General features: G+C 42.3%; 1 protein-coding gene across 2 annotated transcripts in view; it reads right to left on the bottom strand.

Annotated features, from left to right (window-relative positions):
- roraa (RAR-related orphan receptor A, paralog a) overlaps nucleotides 1-19,043 on the bottom strand; it is a 214,790-nt gene that overhangs the window by 33,476 nt on the left and 162,271 nt on the right. Inside the window, exon 1 of one of the 2 annotated variants that reach the window (XM_050073188.1) lies at nucleotides 18,306-18,455. The exons of the other annotated variant lie outside the window; for it this stretch is intronic. Coding sequence (XP_049929145.1) covers nucleotides 18,306-18,336 — 31 coding nt within the window. The 5' untranslated portion in view covers nucleotides 18,337-18,455. Of the gene's footprint in view, nucleotides 1-18,305; nucleotides 18,456-19,043 lie in introns of those variants that run through there. 2 annotated transcript variants of the gene reach the window in all.

Here is a 19,043-nt window from a genome sequence, read left to right as displayed (position 1 = left end):
ACACTATAATGTGGCAAAATATCTGGTATAAAAATGTAATATTCAGATGTTATTTCATCAAGACTCGCTTCATTTGGTGTGAAATAACATTCGCCAATTATATAGAGCCTTTTTATTCCATGACAGAAATTAAAAAATCATGTGCTGGGCTTGGAAGTTAATGTGCTCCAAAATAAAGGGGAGCATCATCCCTTTTTTTCCTTCAAAAGATGCATGCTTATCAAAACTGAATTTTTGCAAATAGGCTGATGCAGTACAATGCTGCTCTTGCTCAAAAAACCTGCTGAAAAAGCCTTTATGTATTCTAACCAAGCACTCACACTTCATGCTGTAGCGAGTGAGCAGCCACTGTATTGTTAATATGCTTCCATATTGGCAGTGTCTCCCGCTTCACTTCATAGGCGGCTAAGCTTCATACTCAGGTGCCAACAGTAGTGCTCTTTAAGGGTTACATAATCAGCAGCTAATGGTGCTGGGTCAGTATTTGGGATCTAATCCTCAGTGGCAATGTGATCCACAACAACTTTCTACATGTTGCCCCAGCCCGGCAGGAAACACAACACTCTTTATGAATCGAAACAAATTGCATACAGTGGTGACTAGTGAGAGCAATGATTTCTCTCTTTCTCTCTCTGCCTTCTTGACACAGTAGATCCATTTCTCTGCCTGTTCAGTTGGCACCAACATCACCCCGTCACAAAAGAACACAAGGCTCGGGGAATTTTCTAGAAAACCCGTTGCAGCTCTCCTCCATGCTAGTTAAATTACAGAAGAGGTCACAGCAGGGGACTTCGGAACACAGCTACCAATCAACTGCAGCAATTCTCCTGGTGTGTTTGTCAACACTGCTGCCTGGTGTAATTGGCATAATTGTCAGGTTAGTGCTCGGCACAAACTGGGCGTCCTCTTGGCGAGTACAGGCCGTGTCATTAAAGGGACATGTTTCTGGAGGCGCTCCCGGGGACACATAACACGCAAGCATGTTGGAGCGACAGCTCGCCTGATAAAATGGCTGCCTCTTATCTCTTCTATGCATATGAAAGGCTTATGCCTTCTCCATGACAGATTCTACGCCTCATCACCACGGGATTTGCCCAGATACACCAGAACAGAAGCTGGGAGAAAAACAATGTATCACATGTATAGCCTCATCTTAACACTGTCAACTGATGTTTGTGTGGATGTGTGTGTATCCTTGCGTGTATGTACACACACGCTCACTTAAGAAGAATGCAGAGTGAACATGAACTCACCAGACCGATTTAGTGCTAGTTTGCTGTGGATAACATAATGTGTGTGTTTCTCTCCTGCACAGTAATTCCCAGTTCACTGGCAGCACAGTCAACTTGGCAATCCTGGAGCAAGCTTCAATTATCTTGATAATCTGTAGTGAATACTTGATATAATAATGATATAGTATCTATAATTACCATGATGAGGTGGGGTAGAGTCTGCTGAAAAATAATCGTTTGTATCATCACCGCTGGGTAGCATCATTATTAATCTGACAGCACTCATAAAGCGCTTTGTTTGTTTTCTCTGATTGCTCTTTTACTACCAAAATAAACAACTTGGCTCCTTTGAGTTACAGCGGTATAATTTGCTGGAACAGCAAAGGCATTTATCTATAAATTTATTTTCAATTTGAGGTAAGCTGCAGTCATGAAAGCTAAATCACTACCAGGGAGAAGATTATTCTAATTACTAACCAGCTGTCGCACAGGCTGCATGAGCACAGGATGTGTCAGAACACAGAGCAACCAGTAATCAGTTTCACAGAATCATTTGAGCACACATTTACATCTCGCACTAAATGTTAAACATGAAATTGTCTTCATTTGTATGGTAATGTTGTAAAACTAAAAGAAGCATATGCTGTAACACGGCGTGACTGAATTTAGAAACACAAATTTTATGGTCAATTTGTGATGCAATCTTAAAAGCTGAGTGTTTATTTGCAGCTGAAATCAGGCTGATGGTATTTTAGTTTCCACTCAGATTATTACGGAGGATATGTTGACCATCTGACTGCATACTGTAGGAATGTAACTCATGTACTTTGACTAATGCGGGTGATGTTTATTTTAAAAAGGGAAAAGTGAGCCCAAAGGTATTCTGTGATTCAGCCACACAGTAAGCTAAGAAGGCAAAGTAGAGGAATTTTCTCATATGTCTTTTCCGAGCTGTATCTGAATTAGACCATAATGCTAGCATGGCTTGGTCCCTGGGGTTTTCTTTGCCATTTGCACTGCTAGCGCTGCAATCCCCCTGACAGGCCTGTTTACGACTGCTCTGCTATCAGAGGGCTGAGCAGAGCCAGGGACGAGCCTTCATTAGAGATTAAAGTGACCGTCACAAAGTCCAAAATCATCACTGCTTCCCACAGCAAGGCGAGGGGAGACACTGAATGGGCTTAAGCTCATGCATCAACAACAACTCCCTATCAGACGGATCCTCTGCTTAACACACAAGTTCCTTTTAAATTTCAATGCGCATTCGTGAATGACATTTAAAGACATTTTTTAAATTGGCTACAATCAATCTCCTCGCTGGCAAAAGCTGTCATGTTCGTGGCTTCGTTGCCATAAAACAGAGATGCATTTTGGCAAATACCATGCATGACATTTCCTTCTAAAAACAGCAATATTGGAAGCAGGAATATGTGTGCTGCAGACATTTATAACAGGAAAATAAGGACGTTCTGCATCATATCAAGATCGGATGCAGTTTCTTGCTTATTACAGCTATCATGCATTATTCCAACCGACCGCAGAGGTTAGGCTGAGTGTAGCTTCTCGCCTTTAGTGGTAAAGCTGATCCATGCCCTGATCCAGAGCCGCTGGACATTATTACTGATAGGAATGAATAAAGTGAGACAGAATATGTGCAGCTGGATGGAATTCCTGGCTTTCTGACCATATCCACTCAAGATGTCTTCCCCTCCCAGGCATTGTATGCCATGTACTCATCCACCTTTCTCCCAAAACCCTCACAGGATTCACAGAGAGGAAGATGCTACTCTATTATAACGCTGATAGTTTCTCCGTTGGGGAAACTCACTGATGAGTTTAAATTCAGAAAATCCGGGAGTTCTTTTACACCTACACTGTAGGTAACAAAGAGCGATGTGACGCATAACAATACTGCCCGGAAATAATGGCAGACGGAGGTTAAACAAAGCAACAAAGCCTTTATACACATTACGCACTCATTTCTCCTTCCATCAAAATTCTTGCTGTAACTCCAGAACAAAGCAGCTATTCTCAGAGGAACATGAAAGACAGACACCTGTCAATCACCGCTCCTGTGACTCCATATTTCCTGTGTCAGAGGCTGCAGGATGGAGAAATGTGCAATATTCTGATAATATTTCATGCAAACTAATGCAAGTCAGAACACTTCCCTGCTGGCCAGAAGGAGGGGAAATGAGAACAGGTAATTATCGGATTGCCTCAAGGCAAGAAATGATAGAGATTGCAGAGAACGGGGATATTTAGCCCTGCTAATGAAGGCCCATGTTGTGGGAGCACCGGGAAGGGGGAGCAGAGGGAAGCTAGGCTGTGGCTCAGCAGGAGGTAGAGCCTGATAAGACCATCTTACATAATGGCCACATCCAGGCCTGGCTCACTGTTTGGACTGAGGCTCCCTGTCCCTCACGTTCTCTCCCATCCTCTCAGCATGTCCAGCTAAGGGAGCGTAACATTGCCTGGGTATTCCATTTCCCTAAACATTACCATTTAATATGTTAATCTACACCGAGTAGTAACATTTACAATGTTGAGGACTGGGGGTTGGGCCTGTTTACAGAGGCGCAGATGCAGTAGAATAATGGCTGCGATGCAAATCACTGCTGCGGCACGTTAAATACAGTGTCTTATGGTAAGTGTATCGATACAAATTACATTCACTGAGGAGATACAACGAATTGAGTGATTTGAGTGAAGGATCACCCCCCCCTCCTCAGTCGGCCCGGTCCATTTAACCCTATTGAAGGGTTTAGGTTTGCCCATCTCGACAGCCTTACTTAAAGTGCTGAAAAATAAAAAGAGATTGCTTATTTTGTATATGCAGCACTTCCCCCGGACGGATATGAAAGTTTAATCATGGCATTAGGATTCACAGGCATTCCCTTGCCAGACCTGCTTGCAGACATCAGAATTGCTAATTTGCTGGTTTGCCCAGGAAGGGCTGGCTGGTGGGTGAGGAGGGGATGAATGGAAACAGGAGTCTGATTTGTCCAGATAACCTTGAACCCCAACGCTCAGCTTCCTGTGGATGTACGGAGCTCAATCAGTCCCCTCTTTATCATGTTGATCTGAGCCGCTGTCCAGTGTAGCGGCCGGCAAAGCGCCGCACTCGCTCTTACCTGACTGCTTTGAGAGTGTGTCATTAAGCCAAAATCATTTCCTGCTCTCTTCCCTGCCTGCTCCGACACAGCCATTAACTCACGCTGAAATGTCATGAATGAATAAATACAGCAAAATAACTGCTTTCAAATGCAATCTTGGCTCTGCAGTAATGTCCCGATCAGATATCAACATTAAGCCAAAACAAAGCCTTTGACAAAAATCACAGTGATTGTGGCTCCGTGTCTAATCTGAATAATTAATTCCTGTTGCTTGTGATGAGAGTCCACCGGAGACACAGACATGATAAAGAAGAAAGGTCCTGACAGGGTTATGAGTCAGCAGAGATGTGAAATTCAAATTGGCCAGGCTAAGCAGTTTGGAGCTGATGGTGATTTGAGTGGACTCACTGGTCAGCCCTACAGTACAGTACAAGAGCCCAGGGCTGAAAGATGGTGGAGTTACTCATGGGCACAGGTGCTTTATCAGCAGACCACATGTGAGGGGTGAAGCAGTAATAATTGTAAGCTTTATCGAATGACACGCTGTACTCTCCATGTTACAGTAAATCACCAAATATCTTCATACAAGCTAAGCTTTCCGCTCCTCCTTTTTTCCAAATAAACCAAACACATCTTTTTGATTAGCTTCATCTGGAGCGAAAAGGAAGGTGGAATAGCTGTTCATGTGCTGCTCCGAGTCCTCCTCGCTGGACTCGTGCTATTAACTAAATTAAAGTGGAGCTCTATCATTGGCAGGGGAAGATGAAGCAGCAGGAGCAGAAGTCTCACTGTTTTCTGTCACAGCCTCAGCTGTGTGCACACACTCTCCTTGCACACTGCCATCTTTCACTCAGCCAGGCACTTGCCTCCTCGCCCACTGCGCCCACCAGGCCCGGGCAGCACATGCCACTGCCAAACATCCATTTACTCCCCGCAGGACTCCCGCGTATCTGAAGTGGGCCTGTCATTGAGACCTGTTTAGATTTTACTACGCTGTACACCCGGTGCTTGGGTGAGTACGTGTTATTCGGTCAGCTACACACATGCGCGCGAACACACACAATGCACGTAATTAAATGCTTCGTTTAAAATCAGCTTTGATAATTTCTCCGGTAACACCTTGTCAAGCTGACCGGCTAGACTCGACGGAGGGTGGTAATTGCATCCCTGTAGAGAGGCCGGTAGCCTGCAAGGGTGTGTGTGTGGAATTACTGGACCACACATGTCCACTGGATTCAGCCAGTGAAAGCTCAAAAAACACAGCACACACACTAAGTGCGCATTTGCGAGTCTTTGTTTACCTATGTGATCATAGGTTCAAGCTGTGTGAGCAAACATACAAACATTAATTGGCTAATATATGAGCAGCATGACCCGATGACCAGAGATATGTTCTCTCTACAAAGAATCCCACCTCCAACATCTTAGCCTGGAGGCAGGTTTAATGCTTACCTGCAGATGCTGCCTTTGTCTTTGAAGTCGAGCGATGGATGCAGCAGAACAGATGGAGATGTTGGATGCTTTCAGGAATTATTAATGGCACGCTATGATCCCAAATGACCTTCAGCAAATAGTCTCCCAGCACTGGAGTACACAGCCAGCCCTGCACATCCATATTGTATTTAGACAACACACCTGGGTCAATGGAGAAACACCGAGCCATCATTACTGTACTTGGAGCTCTAATCCAGTCGGGAAACTTTGCTTCCCTTTTTCACTCGCAGAAGCGCCCAGTCGCATTCGACTTGTACGTGTTTCAGGAATAGATTTGAGATTTATGCAGCAAACGCACTAATTCCGTGAAGCTCAATTTGTTTCTCCCACAATGGGAACCATACGCTGGAATTAATCTGCAGAAAGCCTTTCCTGTAGTTTTAAAAATAAACCCTTCATCATTGGAGGCTTTTGTGGTTGCTCAAGGGATATACCATTGTGACATCAAATCTATCTTACGAACATACATCAGTAACAGCCATAAAATATCTGTTGCCTATGGATAACGTTCAGTTTACAGTACAAAACTGAACAATCACTGCATTGCCTCGGAGAGAGGCTGAGCTGCTGAAATACACCACCTCTGCTTTTGCCTTTTATGTGATAGAACCGACGTAAACAACTCAAGGAAACTTGTTTATGGTAATGCATGTATGTAGGAAAATAAAAGGCTCACAATGCTGGAATCTTTTTAAATTCTGGACCAAAAGAAGCACACTTATGCATCGAATTTATGATTTATAATTCACAGGATCGTGTAGCCTGATTTAAGAGTGTCAGATGTGTAGTTGGATGGCCTTCCTTCTACCACTTCAACATGAAAAAACAAAATATATCATTAGGATCTACAGAGACTTTGAGAAAACATAAAGTCCTCTAAAACCGCGCTGCTCTTTTCAGGACCTTCATTTAAAATGCGTGCAGTTAGCATGTGATTTACAGGGCAGCTACTAATTATTCCATCAGCTACCAAGACTGCCCTCCAGGCACATTCATGTAGTAACAAAATTCATTTACATTGGTTGCAATTAAAGCCTGAAGCTGTCTACATATGATCACTTGCAGAATTGTTACGTGCCAGATTGAGCCATCGTTCTACTTTAGAGAAAGCCAGTATGTTGGATCTTACTGCAGCACTACTTCAAGTGTTGCATACCATTTACATTATATCTACACCAGCTGCGCTTGAAGTAGCAAGAAGTGCTATTGGGTAAGCCACTAAACCTAAAATTGCTCCCCATGGTCAGGCAAACACTTTGCATGGTAGCTCACTGCCACCAGTGTGTGTGAATGAATAAGAGGCAAACTGTAAAGCGTTTTGGCCTTCTTATGGAAAAGCCAATATACTGTATTACTTCACGAACTGATTACATCATCTAGCACCACCAGATATTGTTTTTATTCCTGTATACTTTACAGCTGTACAGTTTTGTTTTACGGGAGCTCTCTTGCACACCCTTTACAACCCTGTCCCTTCGAAATTACATTTGTATGTTACTAAACTGCTTTCTTAATTACACTGTTGTGGCAACTAAATCGCCGCCTGGTTTAAGTTCGAAGACAACTTCTTTCAAGTGACAAAACACTACATTCTTGTACCACTTAGGCTTTGGAAAGGAAGTGGTTGGGGCGGATGGTGGAGATTAAAGTGCAGGACTGTGACACCAGAACTTCGAGTTTGTGTCCAGACTCCTGTCTTACATTTCGGCAACAAAGGCACTTTGGATAAGGTTAGGGAAAGATTGTGATTTCGGTTAGCTGTTAAAAAAAGACATAATGCTGGAGTCACTACGAGTGGATACTCTTTTCCAAGACTGAAACACGTTGTTAGCAAACAGTTTGCTGATATGTTCAGTGTCAACATTTTTAATTAATAGTTAGTTAGTTAATTAGCAACATTTCCTCATTATGTTATCCTCATTAAACGTAATTTGCTTGGCATTACGTTTCGATCAAAACATATTTTCTGTTTCAAATCAGTTGTATATCAACGTAATTTTTAAGGAGACAATGCTGCCTTTAAGTGGTGCACTTACTATTCATCACTTAAGATTTTTACATGTTGCAACCTTTCTTTCTCACATATGCACCCACTTTGTTACTGCAAAACCTCCCACAGTCCTGTTTCTTGCACTCTCCTCTCTCAATGCATATACATAAAAGAGAGACATGTTTTTTTCTGCTTTCATGAAGTTGTGCCTCAGAACATGAAATCATAAATAATCTGCATATCTCAAAGCACAGAATGGCACAAGTGAGGCACACAAAGCTTAGTATCTGGCCTCCTGTATTTTTCATTCTGTAAACATTAACCACGAACTCTGAACCTTGTAGCTGCAGTGCTGCAACATAAGACAGCAAAGTGTTTTACACCTGTATGGGTTTAATTGGGGTGATACGGTTCCTGTATTTAGGGGGAATTGTGGGCTATTAGGATGAGGCAACAATGCCCTGCAATGTTTGTACAGTATATGCAAGGTCTGCAGCCTTCAGTTTCCAGAGAATAAATACCGTGGTGGTGCTCTCATAAGACACTGCATGTCTTCAAAGAGCTACATCTAAGGGAGGAATTGATCAGACACTTTTTTTCTCACACTCTGTAAGAGTAGAAAGGAATAAATTATTTGAACGGTGTCTATCTCCTTATATACCACGGCCTCTGATTAATTACCTTAGGGCTCGCTAATGAGAATGTGTAAATGAATACAATGTTAATCTACTACGTATACTGTGTTTACTCAAGTTTGCTGAGGCTCAAGAAAAAACAAACAAAATCCCTTATGTATAAATTATAATAATCCCACATCAAGAGGAAGAAAAAAAAAATCCATGGTGAGATCAAAGCAGAACGGCCCGATGCAATCATGTGTCAAAAGATAAAAAAAACAACTTCCTTACGCACTCAAGTGGGCAAGGTATGTCAGACGTACAGTAGTTTGACTCTGATCATCCTCAATTTGAGGGAAATCTGCTTCACCTATCTCCCATCATTTTCCCTCTTACCTTTCGTGTATCCAGAGTGACAGCTAATGTGATCCAGAACAATGAGGCTGATACAGTACGTGATGAAAGGAAATATTAAGAGATGGAATGTGCCTGTGTAACAAAGAAATGTCACTGAAATAAAAATCTAAGCATGACAATCCTGACGTTTAGCAATTTATTCACTAAAAAAATTAATAACACTTAAAGGAGCTATATGTAAGAAATCTAAAGCAAATAGTTGTAAAATCATCCTAATATGTCACAGAGACTAAGGAATAATGTTCATATAACATACTGATCTCACCGACAACAATAGTACAGCCAGAATATTCGCATTTAAAAAAAAACATAAAATTACGGTCCGCAAATCATGTTTATGTTTTGAATTTGTGTTCTGGCCTGTTGCACCACCCACCGCCGTCTACCAGTCTCAGCATCAGTTACAGTTACGACTGAGCTACAGCAGCACGGCAAGCAGCATTAGCAGTGTCCCGGTACATAGCATTAGCAGCCGGCTCCTCCTCCGCTGTATCCCGGCAGCAGCGTTAGCAGTGTCCCGGTACATAGCATTAGCAGCCGGCTCCTCCTCCGCTGTATCCCGGCAGCAGCGTTAGCAGCAGAGAAGCCGGACTTGCTCGAACGGTCCGCTGGAAAACTGAAGATCAAGGACGCGGCGACGCGGCCCTACCACGGCAGCTGCCCGTGGGCAAACAAATCAGTCTACAGCGTGCTGCTGTCCAGCAACCTCGAATCTGTAGGGGAGGAGGGGCGGACACAACTTGCGGCAGTATTTTGAATTTGAGTGCAGTAACCGTTTTGGCCACATTCTTACATACAGCGCCTTTAAATTAAACTTTGCATAAACAAATAAAATCATGTAATTTTATATACACATAAGAAAGATTCCCTCCATAGAAACAAAAAAACATACCCACCGACAAACACACACACACAAACACACACAGTCTGGGAGGACCTTCCCACCCATCACTTCTCAGACACTGCGGTTTAGACTCTTAGTCTTTCATCACAGCAGTGTAACACCTTAAAACATTTCATTTACACGAGGAAGCAGAGCTCAGACAATAGCCATTTGTTTACTGGGACTGGTGGTGTCACATCTGGAACTGCATTAGCTTCACTGTTGACTGCAGATCCAGGCACGCTAACATAACAAGCCTTCAACTACAAACACACGACAGCGAATGACAGTTTTCTTACTTCCTTTATTAGACTATGTGTGTCTGTATAATACTGCTGGTAATGTTTCTGCCTTAACTGGACAGCATGCAGTATATTCACTGTGCTTTTAAGAGGTAACTAAACATTTTAGCATTAAAGCAATAAGCGGTAAAACTGTGGGTGATGTGTTTGACAGCAGTGGGCTGTTACAGCTTTGATAGTAATTGAGAATGCTCCGTTTGGGCAGATTCCTCCTCTGTTGCCCCAAGTCACACATTAAAGAGATTAAAACAGCCATCAGCGCAGTAGGAACAGGACTGTCTTCCTCTCCCCTCCAACTATTGACACAAACAAAACTTAGAGACGACAGCTGCTGATTTGTAACTAAGCGACAGATCCCTGCAAGCAAATAAAGCAGTCGTGCCAGTCTCTTTGCTAGAAAACTCTATTTGTTTCCTCGTGACAGAAATCCATTGAACGCCACATAAACCCTTAAAAGTTTACACGAGGACACATTTCTTGAGGAGCTATTTCTTTCAATTTATCTGACGCCTTTGTCCCATGTATTGGATTCTGGGAGCTCTGAAAATGAGCAAAGGGAGAGCTTTTTTACATCAGGGATGAAGATTCCTTTTTTTTTTTTTTTTTTTTCTTTCCCAAATTAGGCTCCTGTAAGAGGGTGATCATAAGCACATCCGGAGACTTTGAGCGAGGGTCTTTGCTGACGTTGCTGTTGTTGAGGCTGGACTAGGCTGAGCTGAGCAGCCAGGTTGACAAGGACCTGTGCTCAGCACTAGGAAAGCTCTCATCCAGAAACAAGAAGCCCAGGGGAACAAAGACAACAATATGCCAAAAACACCCACTTGAAAACAACAAAACAACCCCAAAAAGCCTCCAAAAGAGTCAGTGGTGGGTGATTGCCAGCTGCACTCCAGATTACCAGGCTCTCTGAGAGTCTTTCAGCAATCGCTGAGAGCTGTAGCATCATCTCCAGCTCCTTAATCAGTTCAGCTGGGGAGGGATGGATCCTGACATGCAAAAGGCTCAGCACGATGGGGAATAAACTCATAATCAGCAATCAGATATTCCACATTGCTGGAGGGGGCGGGGAGCTCATCTCAGATAGGTCAAGGATCTCTCCACAGCCAGTTAACCCCTTTGCTCCAGCTGGGAAACACTCTCATTGTCTAGGACACGCATTGTTTAGTTGGCTCTGCTGCCTGACTCGCTGAATTAGGACGTTGAGCCCGACACGTGCAAAGGGGTGCATGTTTTTTTTTCCTCTTGTATATAACTGTGTAAATACAATTTTAATTTCAAAACATACTCTGCGAGTCCATAAACGGAGTTGGATTTCATTAAAACACCATGTCCCTGAATAAGCCATGTGCTGCGCCTTTAAACAAAGTTCATTGCCTTGCACATTCTACTTCCTTTCATCTTTGTAATTAGCACTGAAACAGCATTTCTTTTATTTCAAATGAATACATGTGCATAAAAATCAATCTTAAGCAGACTGCTCCAGCAAGGCTGTTTTTCTTTGTTATTTATGATGATAAGATTCCTTTCATGCATCTTGGTTGGGGTGAGGAGGGCCTAATGCTTCCAACCTTGAGAGATAGTTTCCACTCCGGCCTGCACAGTCTCCTCTGGGAGATTCACGCATTCTGCTGCAGCAGTGACACTGAAGTTCAGAGTGTAGCAACTTCAAAACTCTGTAGTAGGTTATTCATATCATTTGTCATCTTGAAGAGCACCCCCTAGTGTTCAGGAGGATTCACAAACCTTTGTTTTTTCATCAGCGCAGGCGCCAGATCAGATGAGTGTAAATGATGCCATCCTACAAGTAGGAACCCCTAATGGCCTCTGCTGGGACGTGTAATCAAACGCCTCACACACTTCTCTCCCTTTTGTAATCAAGTGGCGGAGCACATGTTGTGACGATCTTTGTTATAACACTGCCTGCTCCCTTGTCTCATCAAAATTCCATGCACCTCTCATTTTTCATCCTTTGTTCCCCCGCCGGGGTCCCTGGATGCTGCAGTCGCTCTCCGTGGAGCAGAGGGGAGTGTGACTTAGTATGCTGTGACCTCTGACCCCTTCCCATCTCCCTGACTCTACAGCATGCTTCTGCTGAGATTCTGGCAATGCCATCACTATTTACAGCCTCTTAATACAAATTCCACAGACCTCCATATGTCCAACCTAGGAAATCACTTTCAATAAAGTTCACAGAACATGGCTATACCATATGTCCATTGCATAAGTGCTGAGTAAGCCGTAATAGTGACAGCTTTTATCAGCGGCTGTCACTGAGAGCTCCTTACTGGTCACCCCAGGTCACATTAACACTAGAAACGTAGTCCACTCTCATGTCACCTCTGCCGGGCTGACACAGGAGGAGGATAAAGGTGATAAACCACACAAACAATACTCCTCTTCTTGCCTGCTGCCGGCATGCTTGCCTAGCAGGGAGATCTGATTACAACTGAGAAGAGAGCAGCTTGGTGTTTCATGGAAAAGCAGGTCAACTGGAGAGTGCTGTCAGAGCTCGAGAGTCACCGGCCTGATGGAGGAGGAGGAAAAGCTATCCGACACGGCGGGGAGAGACGGAGGTTTGTCTCCAGCTGTACAGTAATGGGCTTTATTTACTCTGCCATTAAAAAAACGAAAGGAGAGGAGAAATGATGGAAGCGAGTGGACTGAGCATACGACTCCAGGGAGAGATGCATTAGTGTTGTCTGGTGTTCCCCCTCACCTTCTACCTCTTTTCGGTTTTCTCCCCCGCCCCCCCCTCCTCCATCCCCGTCTCCCTTTGGCTCACACACAGGAGACGGAGCTGCCCCACTGCCAACACCTAACTCCTTATGTGTTTTTCTGTCCTCAGTGTTTGAGTCAGACAAAACGCAAAATCAATAATGCTTTTTCTCCCCCATTTCCTCTTTGATGCAACTTCAAAAAGCCAATGGACAGCCCTCCAGAGGCCCACAGAGGAAAAAAGCCAATGGTACGAAACACGCTCAGAATGAAAGTACAGGGGGAAAAACTTCACCCTTCACTCTCTTAAAACACTGTTAACTTCTGAGCCCCAAGTGACAAAGCCTATGAGGGTGAAACAGGGCACGTGAGGCTAAAGAAATGTTATATATTCCTATTATTAATCCATGTGTTTGCACTTTAGTCCAGTCCAGTGACTGACCACAATATTAGAATGTAAAGCAAAGGGTTTCTGTGAAGAGTGATATCCAATCCCTACTCCCTGTACATATTCGACAATGGGAGCTACAGGAAGAAAGAGAGAGAAAAAAATGAAAGTGAAACTGTTCTTTAACTCCATGGACTGTGGTATATGATTATCTAAGGAGTGCTGACAGAGGAAGTATTCTATCAGTAGCTAAATGCTGCATGACAGGAAGACACTTCAAAGGATCTATAAGTGACTCCTGAAATACTGAGTGAAAGTAAAGTAGGAAATTACCCTTAAGTTAGAGGCATTTGACTAAGCCCAGCTCTGTGTTTTACCTGACTGGGGAGCCAAATTGAGAACCCTGACTGAACTCGGTGTGAACGTTTCAGAATGAACAAAAATCATCTCGTGTTAGCCCGATGGTTATCTTGAGCTGCTTGCTGTTTGTTGTACCCTGCTGTTTGATTGGGCATGGGACAGGAGAGTCATTTAACCTTGTCTGTGATTGGGCTAATCTGTCAAAGCCACAAGGTGTGACTGACAAGACAAGATGACTGACAGAGCTGTCGGGCACCCTGGCTCGGATGGAATCGTAGATTAATGTTTGTGCAGCATAAAAAACTATACTCAGACACGGCTCCACAAAGACTGCTCATTTTTAATTGGTTGCTGCAAAGATTCTTACAGTTTCCTTTATGTACTATATGGAAAAATCAATTCTACAGTAACAGTAAATACTTCCACGCTAAGTAGCCTTTCATTTTGTATCAATATATTTTAAGGTATGGACGTTGAGAATTTATTTTTGCAGCCAGCACATACATGACTGGCATTTAATTTCAAAAGAAACCAAATCACAACATCATAAACAATGACTATTGGTAACTCAGAACAAAAAAACAATATCAAATTCAGAAATTAGTGCCCTCCTCTGCTCTCCTCTCCTCCTCCTCCTCTCCAGAGTGCACCTCCCTATCCTCCCAACTTCTATGGAGCCAAATCAAAAATCCATGCTCTCAATGGGCAGTCAATATCTCATTAACCAGTCCCTCCACACACAGTCAGGCAGCCAGGATGTTCGTCTCAGTGTGCACAGCACAGACTGGCACACCTCACACACTTTAATAACCTGTGGGGACGCCATTCGACTTCCTCCACCAGCTAAGAGGCGAGAGAGAGGGCTAAAGCACACACCCTCAGTCAGTCAGAGTTGTTTGTCTTTCCTCTGCTCTGATATTATCTTTTAAATTTGACTGTAACATGTAAATGATCCCTCGAAGAAGGTGAAATTAAATCAAGAGACATTTTATAAATTTAAAGGTAGAACAAAATTGGGTTTTGTATTATTAATATTGGCATTGGAGTTACATTCACACTCAAATTATTTAATCACACACTAAAATAAATATGAACACTTCCTCTTAAAATAAACTCTATTTGTAATAAGGTCTTTTATTTTAAATCCTTGCAGGTGACTTGTGCTATATTTGCCTTCACCTTAATCTGTGGCCATTTTTTCCTCGGCTCTTCGTGTCCTCAGTCCCTAACTGGATAATAGCCAATCTTGTTAACCTCTTCTTTAATGTGCGAGAGCCTGCAGCACTGTGTGGTGAACACTTCAATCGGCCACTGATAGAAAGAGACAAAGAGTACCAAATCTACAGCAAATATTTACAGCCTTGTTAACATAGCCTTAAAGCGCCTATCACAAGATATTTGGCTTTACCTTCTCTACGGGCCCCAGAACATTTTTTACAGTCTAGTACACACTCGTGCTAAATCACATATTTATGTGCAGTCTGCATGCACTGTAGTGGCTTACTGGGCCTTGCTTTTCATGATTTTAAAACACTAGTGCTATGCTGTAGTGGATGAGGTATGCAGATTTAAATAAAAGTAACAATAGCACACTGTAAAAATACTCTGTTACAAGCATTGAAAGTGTTACTTAAGTGTAAGTATGTAGATATTATGTGGAAAATGTACTTTGAGTATCAAAAGTAGGTACCCAATGCAAAGAAATAGCCCCTATGGGTGCATATAGTACATCTGTTGATACAGTATACAATATGTATACACGTAAATATACCATTTTATAGTATATCGTTAGATCCTCATTACTACTACTTATTATAATTTTATACAGGGCTGCAACTAACATGTTTTTCATTATGGCTTAATCTGATGTTGTTGTTTTTTCATCAATCCATTGTTTGTTAGTTTTATAGAACAAAAAAAAAATTACCCAGAGCTCAAAGTGACACCTTCAAATGCTTGTTTTTTCCCCGACAAACAGTCTCGACGTCAAAATTATTCACTTTACTTTAGTTTAAGATTAAGATTAATTGACTAATCATTTAGAATCAATGTTACACACTTGCATCATATTTTAAAAGTTCTTCACATGTTTTGCACGCTAAATCTTAATTTTTAACGCAATTAGTAACTATAACTGCCAGATAAATGTAGTGTATTAAAAAGTACAATATAGAGTATAACTATAAAATGTCACAAAATGGAAATACTCGAATAAAGTACAAGTACCTGAGTGAATGTGCTTTGTTACATTCCACCACTGCTGCAACATATACCTCACCACTGTCATGCTCTTTATGAAGGGTTAATTATATGTACTGAGGCTGAGACACATTTTTTTTTATCTTTTCTGTCAATCTACACATCAAACAACTTTCTTTAATTATGTAATTGGAATTTTCATCCTAATTGTGCTGAGTAGGCTGGCTAATTTGCATGGGGTAATGAGAGGGATGTTTCCATTACAGGTAATTAGGTACTTGAGAGGCAGTGGTGTGGTAGAGAGGCTGAATCGAGAGGGAGAGGTGGGTAGAGGGTAGAGACAAAGCCACAGAGACACATAGAAATGTTTGGTTTAATATATCAGCGTTATTTTGTGGTGCACCGTATGAAAAACAATTATTTAAAATAATCAGCCCCCCCCTCTAAAAAAAAGGCACGTACAGTATGAACAATATTAACATAACAATAAGGAAGTGCATGGCAAGGCAGCGAGTCATTGTTCTGTTCATCCATTTCACTGACCATTTTCAGGAAGAAATTACTACTCCCGTTTAAATGAGTTTCCAATTATACAGCTTGTTCACATTTTAATTTAATTTCTGACATTGTCACAGTGTCCTATCATGACACCAGCAGCTCCTATCACACTGAAAGGACCAATAAAGGGAAGCTAAAAGAAAATATAAAGACTGGCAGATAGACAGGCAGACACTGGCTACTAAACAGGTTAACTTATAAATACAGAAACTGTCAACACGGCTCATCTTTAATCACATGCCTAATTATCACATTTATCAAATACAAAAAAACTACACCCAGTCTAGAGAAGAAGAAATACACACATTACAATCTCTCATATTCGCCACACTTTTAAAAAAGTCACAGAAAAGATACACAGCACTCGATTCTGACAAAAGTATGTGATTTCGTGAAGCCCTTCAGTATAAATTGCATATAAAGGACATTAGGTCAAAGGCCATTTTTCATATGCGTCTCGTCGAAAATAAGATACAGGACTGCTCTCCATCTCAATTTCATACAATTTCAGAACTGACTCTGAGCCTCACTTCATAAATGAATTCTCACACACTCATCGATGGGAAAAAAAAAAAAGAGGAAATTAACACTATGGTCAGAGTTGCCAGTTTTGCCAGTTTCACACAAAGAGCAGGATACTTAGCTGCATCTAGATCGCAAACTAACGTGAAAAAATAAACTAAAATTATGATAAGCTGTAAGCGTCATTATCAATATTAGTGATACAGATAGTAATTTATACATTTAATCTTTTCACACTTTCATTATATTTCTATATATCAATATATGTACACAAAGAAATATTTCACTTCACTGCTTTTTTGTCTTGAGAGTAAAAATGATTTTAAAAACAGCACAAATCAAAATTTATTTTTGGACAGATGGGAAGAAAAAAAAGCAGCAAATCTAATCATTACTGATTTTTTCATTGAACACAGAATGCATGTGCCTCCTCATGTTTATTATATTTGACAGTATCACGAGTGCACATGAGCACATATGTTTGGTTGTTCACAATTCTCTGTATGGAAGAATGAGAGTGTATTCATATGTGTGAAAAGCATGATTATGTGCGCGTGTGCAAGCATGCATGAGAGAAGTGTGTACTGCACTGTATGTCTGACTGCACTTTCAGTATCTGTCTGCGCGGATGTGTGTGTGCGCATGTATGCCTGTATGATGGAGGGGGTGGAAGAGCTGGGATTAAGCATACTAGATCAACATCACAGCGACTGGGAGGACCCAGTCCTGCTCTCATGGCCACACATGTAAACCCGACTACCCAAAAAATAGGTCAGTGGAACACAACACACTCTCACACACAGATGTATACACACACACACACACATGCACCAGTATCAACTCAAAGAATCACAGTCTGCCAGGCGCACCAGTGCCTTGTCGCCCGTCTGCGACCCACGTTCAACACTGCCACGCACATCTTTCCCGCGGAACAGACACATCCTCTGGACTGGAACAACAGGATTAAGAACGGGGCAGAAAGGAATAGCGACAAGAACCCCCCTCCAACCCTCGCCGACCCTTTGCCCCCCTCTCTGCATGCTACCTCACATCTATGCCAAAAAAACTTCTGCTCTGAAGCTCAGGAGCTGTTCTTGTCAGAGACGTGCAAAGATTACACCGGCTGTGGTTTCCACAGCACCCCACATAACAGTAGCAGCGAGAAAACACACACACACAGTGAGAATAATAAAATCAAAGCAAAAAAATACCTTTACAGATTTTTACAAGTTGAATAATTCTAACTCAGTTTCTCTCTTTGAATAAAGAAATAAAATTCTCTTCATGCATTAAAGGGAATATTTAAAAAAAAAAGCTTAATTCACTTGCATGCATTCAGAAGCACTGTATTACTGTATTTCTCCCTCCCTTCCTCTCCCTCTCTCTCTCTCCCTCTCTGTCACACTCATGCCTTGCAAATGAAATGCAAAGAGTTGGCAGGCTATGAATAGCGGAGCCGTACTTCCCTACTTGTTACTCAGGGTGCAGGATCAGCATGCATTTTGCTCTTACCTTTCATAGCTGAAATCACAAAATACATCATTAAGCTTCGAGTCCATAAGAGAACAGCTATCACCAGCGCAAAGCCCTCCACTGCTGTCTCAGCAGCAGCTGGCCAGCACAGCTCTGTCTCTCAGCCTCCGAGCATGACCACACCAGAATCCATGTGACTGTGACATCAGTGTTCATGTCTGACTGCTCCCCACCCACTAGCCTTTGATTGGCACAGCATGCAGCCAGTAGGGGCGCTGAGAGCTCAGGCAGGGAAGCTGGCCCTCTTCCCACTGATTGCAGTCAGAGCCTTGTATACCGGCTTGCTAGACACAGCACACTCTCACTATCTCCTCTGTCTTATCTTTTTAGTGCAAGGATAAAGTCAGAACCAGTTCTAGCAGACATCAGTTTTTCATGCTCTTGTTCTGCCCCTTCTACTCTCTTGGTTTTCTGCCTTTAAAAAAAATGGTGCAATGTCAAGGATAAGAAAAAAGTCAAAGAGGGGATAAAAGGCTAGACGGGGATGAGAGAGGGGTGAATGAGAAAAATAGCAGAGGAAACAACAGAGAGAGGACGTTTAAAAAAAAAAAAAAAAAAGGAGAGCAGAGAGGATGGATAAAAGGGGGATCTGTAATTTTTCTGTGGCTCAAAGATCGAAGCGCTCCGCTCTTCTCCTCCTCCCTGTCTGTAGATATGAGTGATCAGTGTGAGGCCAGATGTCTGCGAGCAGCGGTGGGCCCTACACAGAGAGAAGAT

Source organism: Epinephelus moara, chromosome 20 (assembly GCF_006386435.1).
Source record: "Epinephelus moara isolate mb chromosome 20, YSFRI_EMoa_1.0, whole genome shotgun sequence".
Lineage (NCBI taxonomy): Eukaryota > Metazoa > Chordata > Actinopteri > Perciformes > Serranidae > Epinephelus > Epinephelus moara.
The sequence above is the reverse complement of the archived record's forward strand: the minus strand, read 5'-3'. Positions and strand labels throughout refer to the sequence as shown.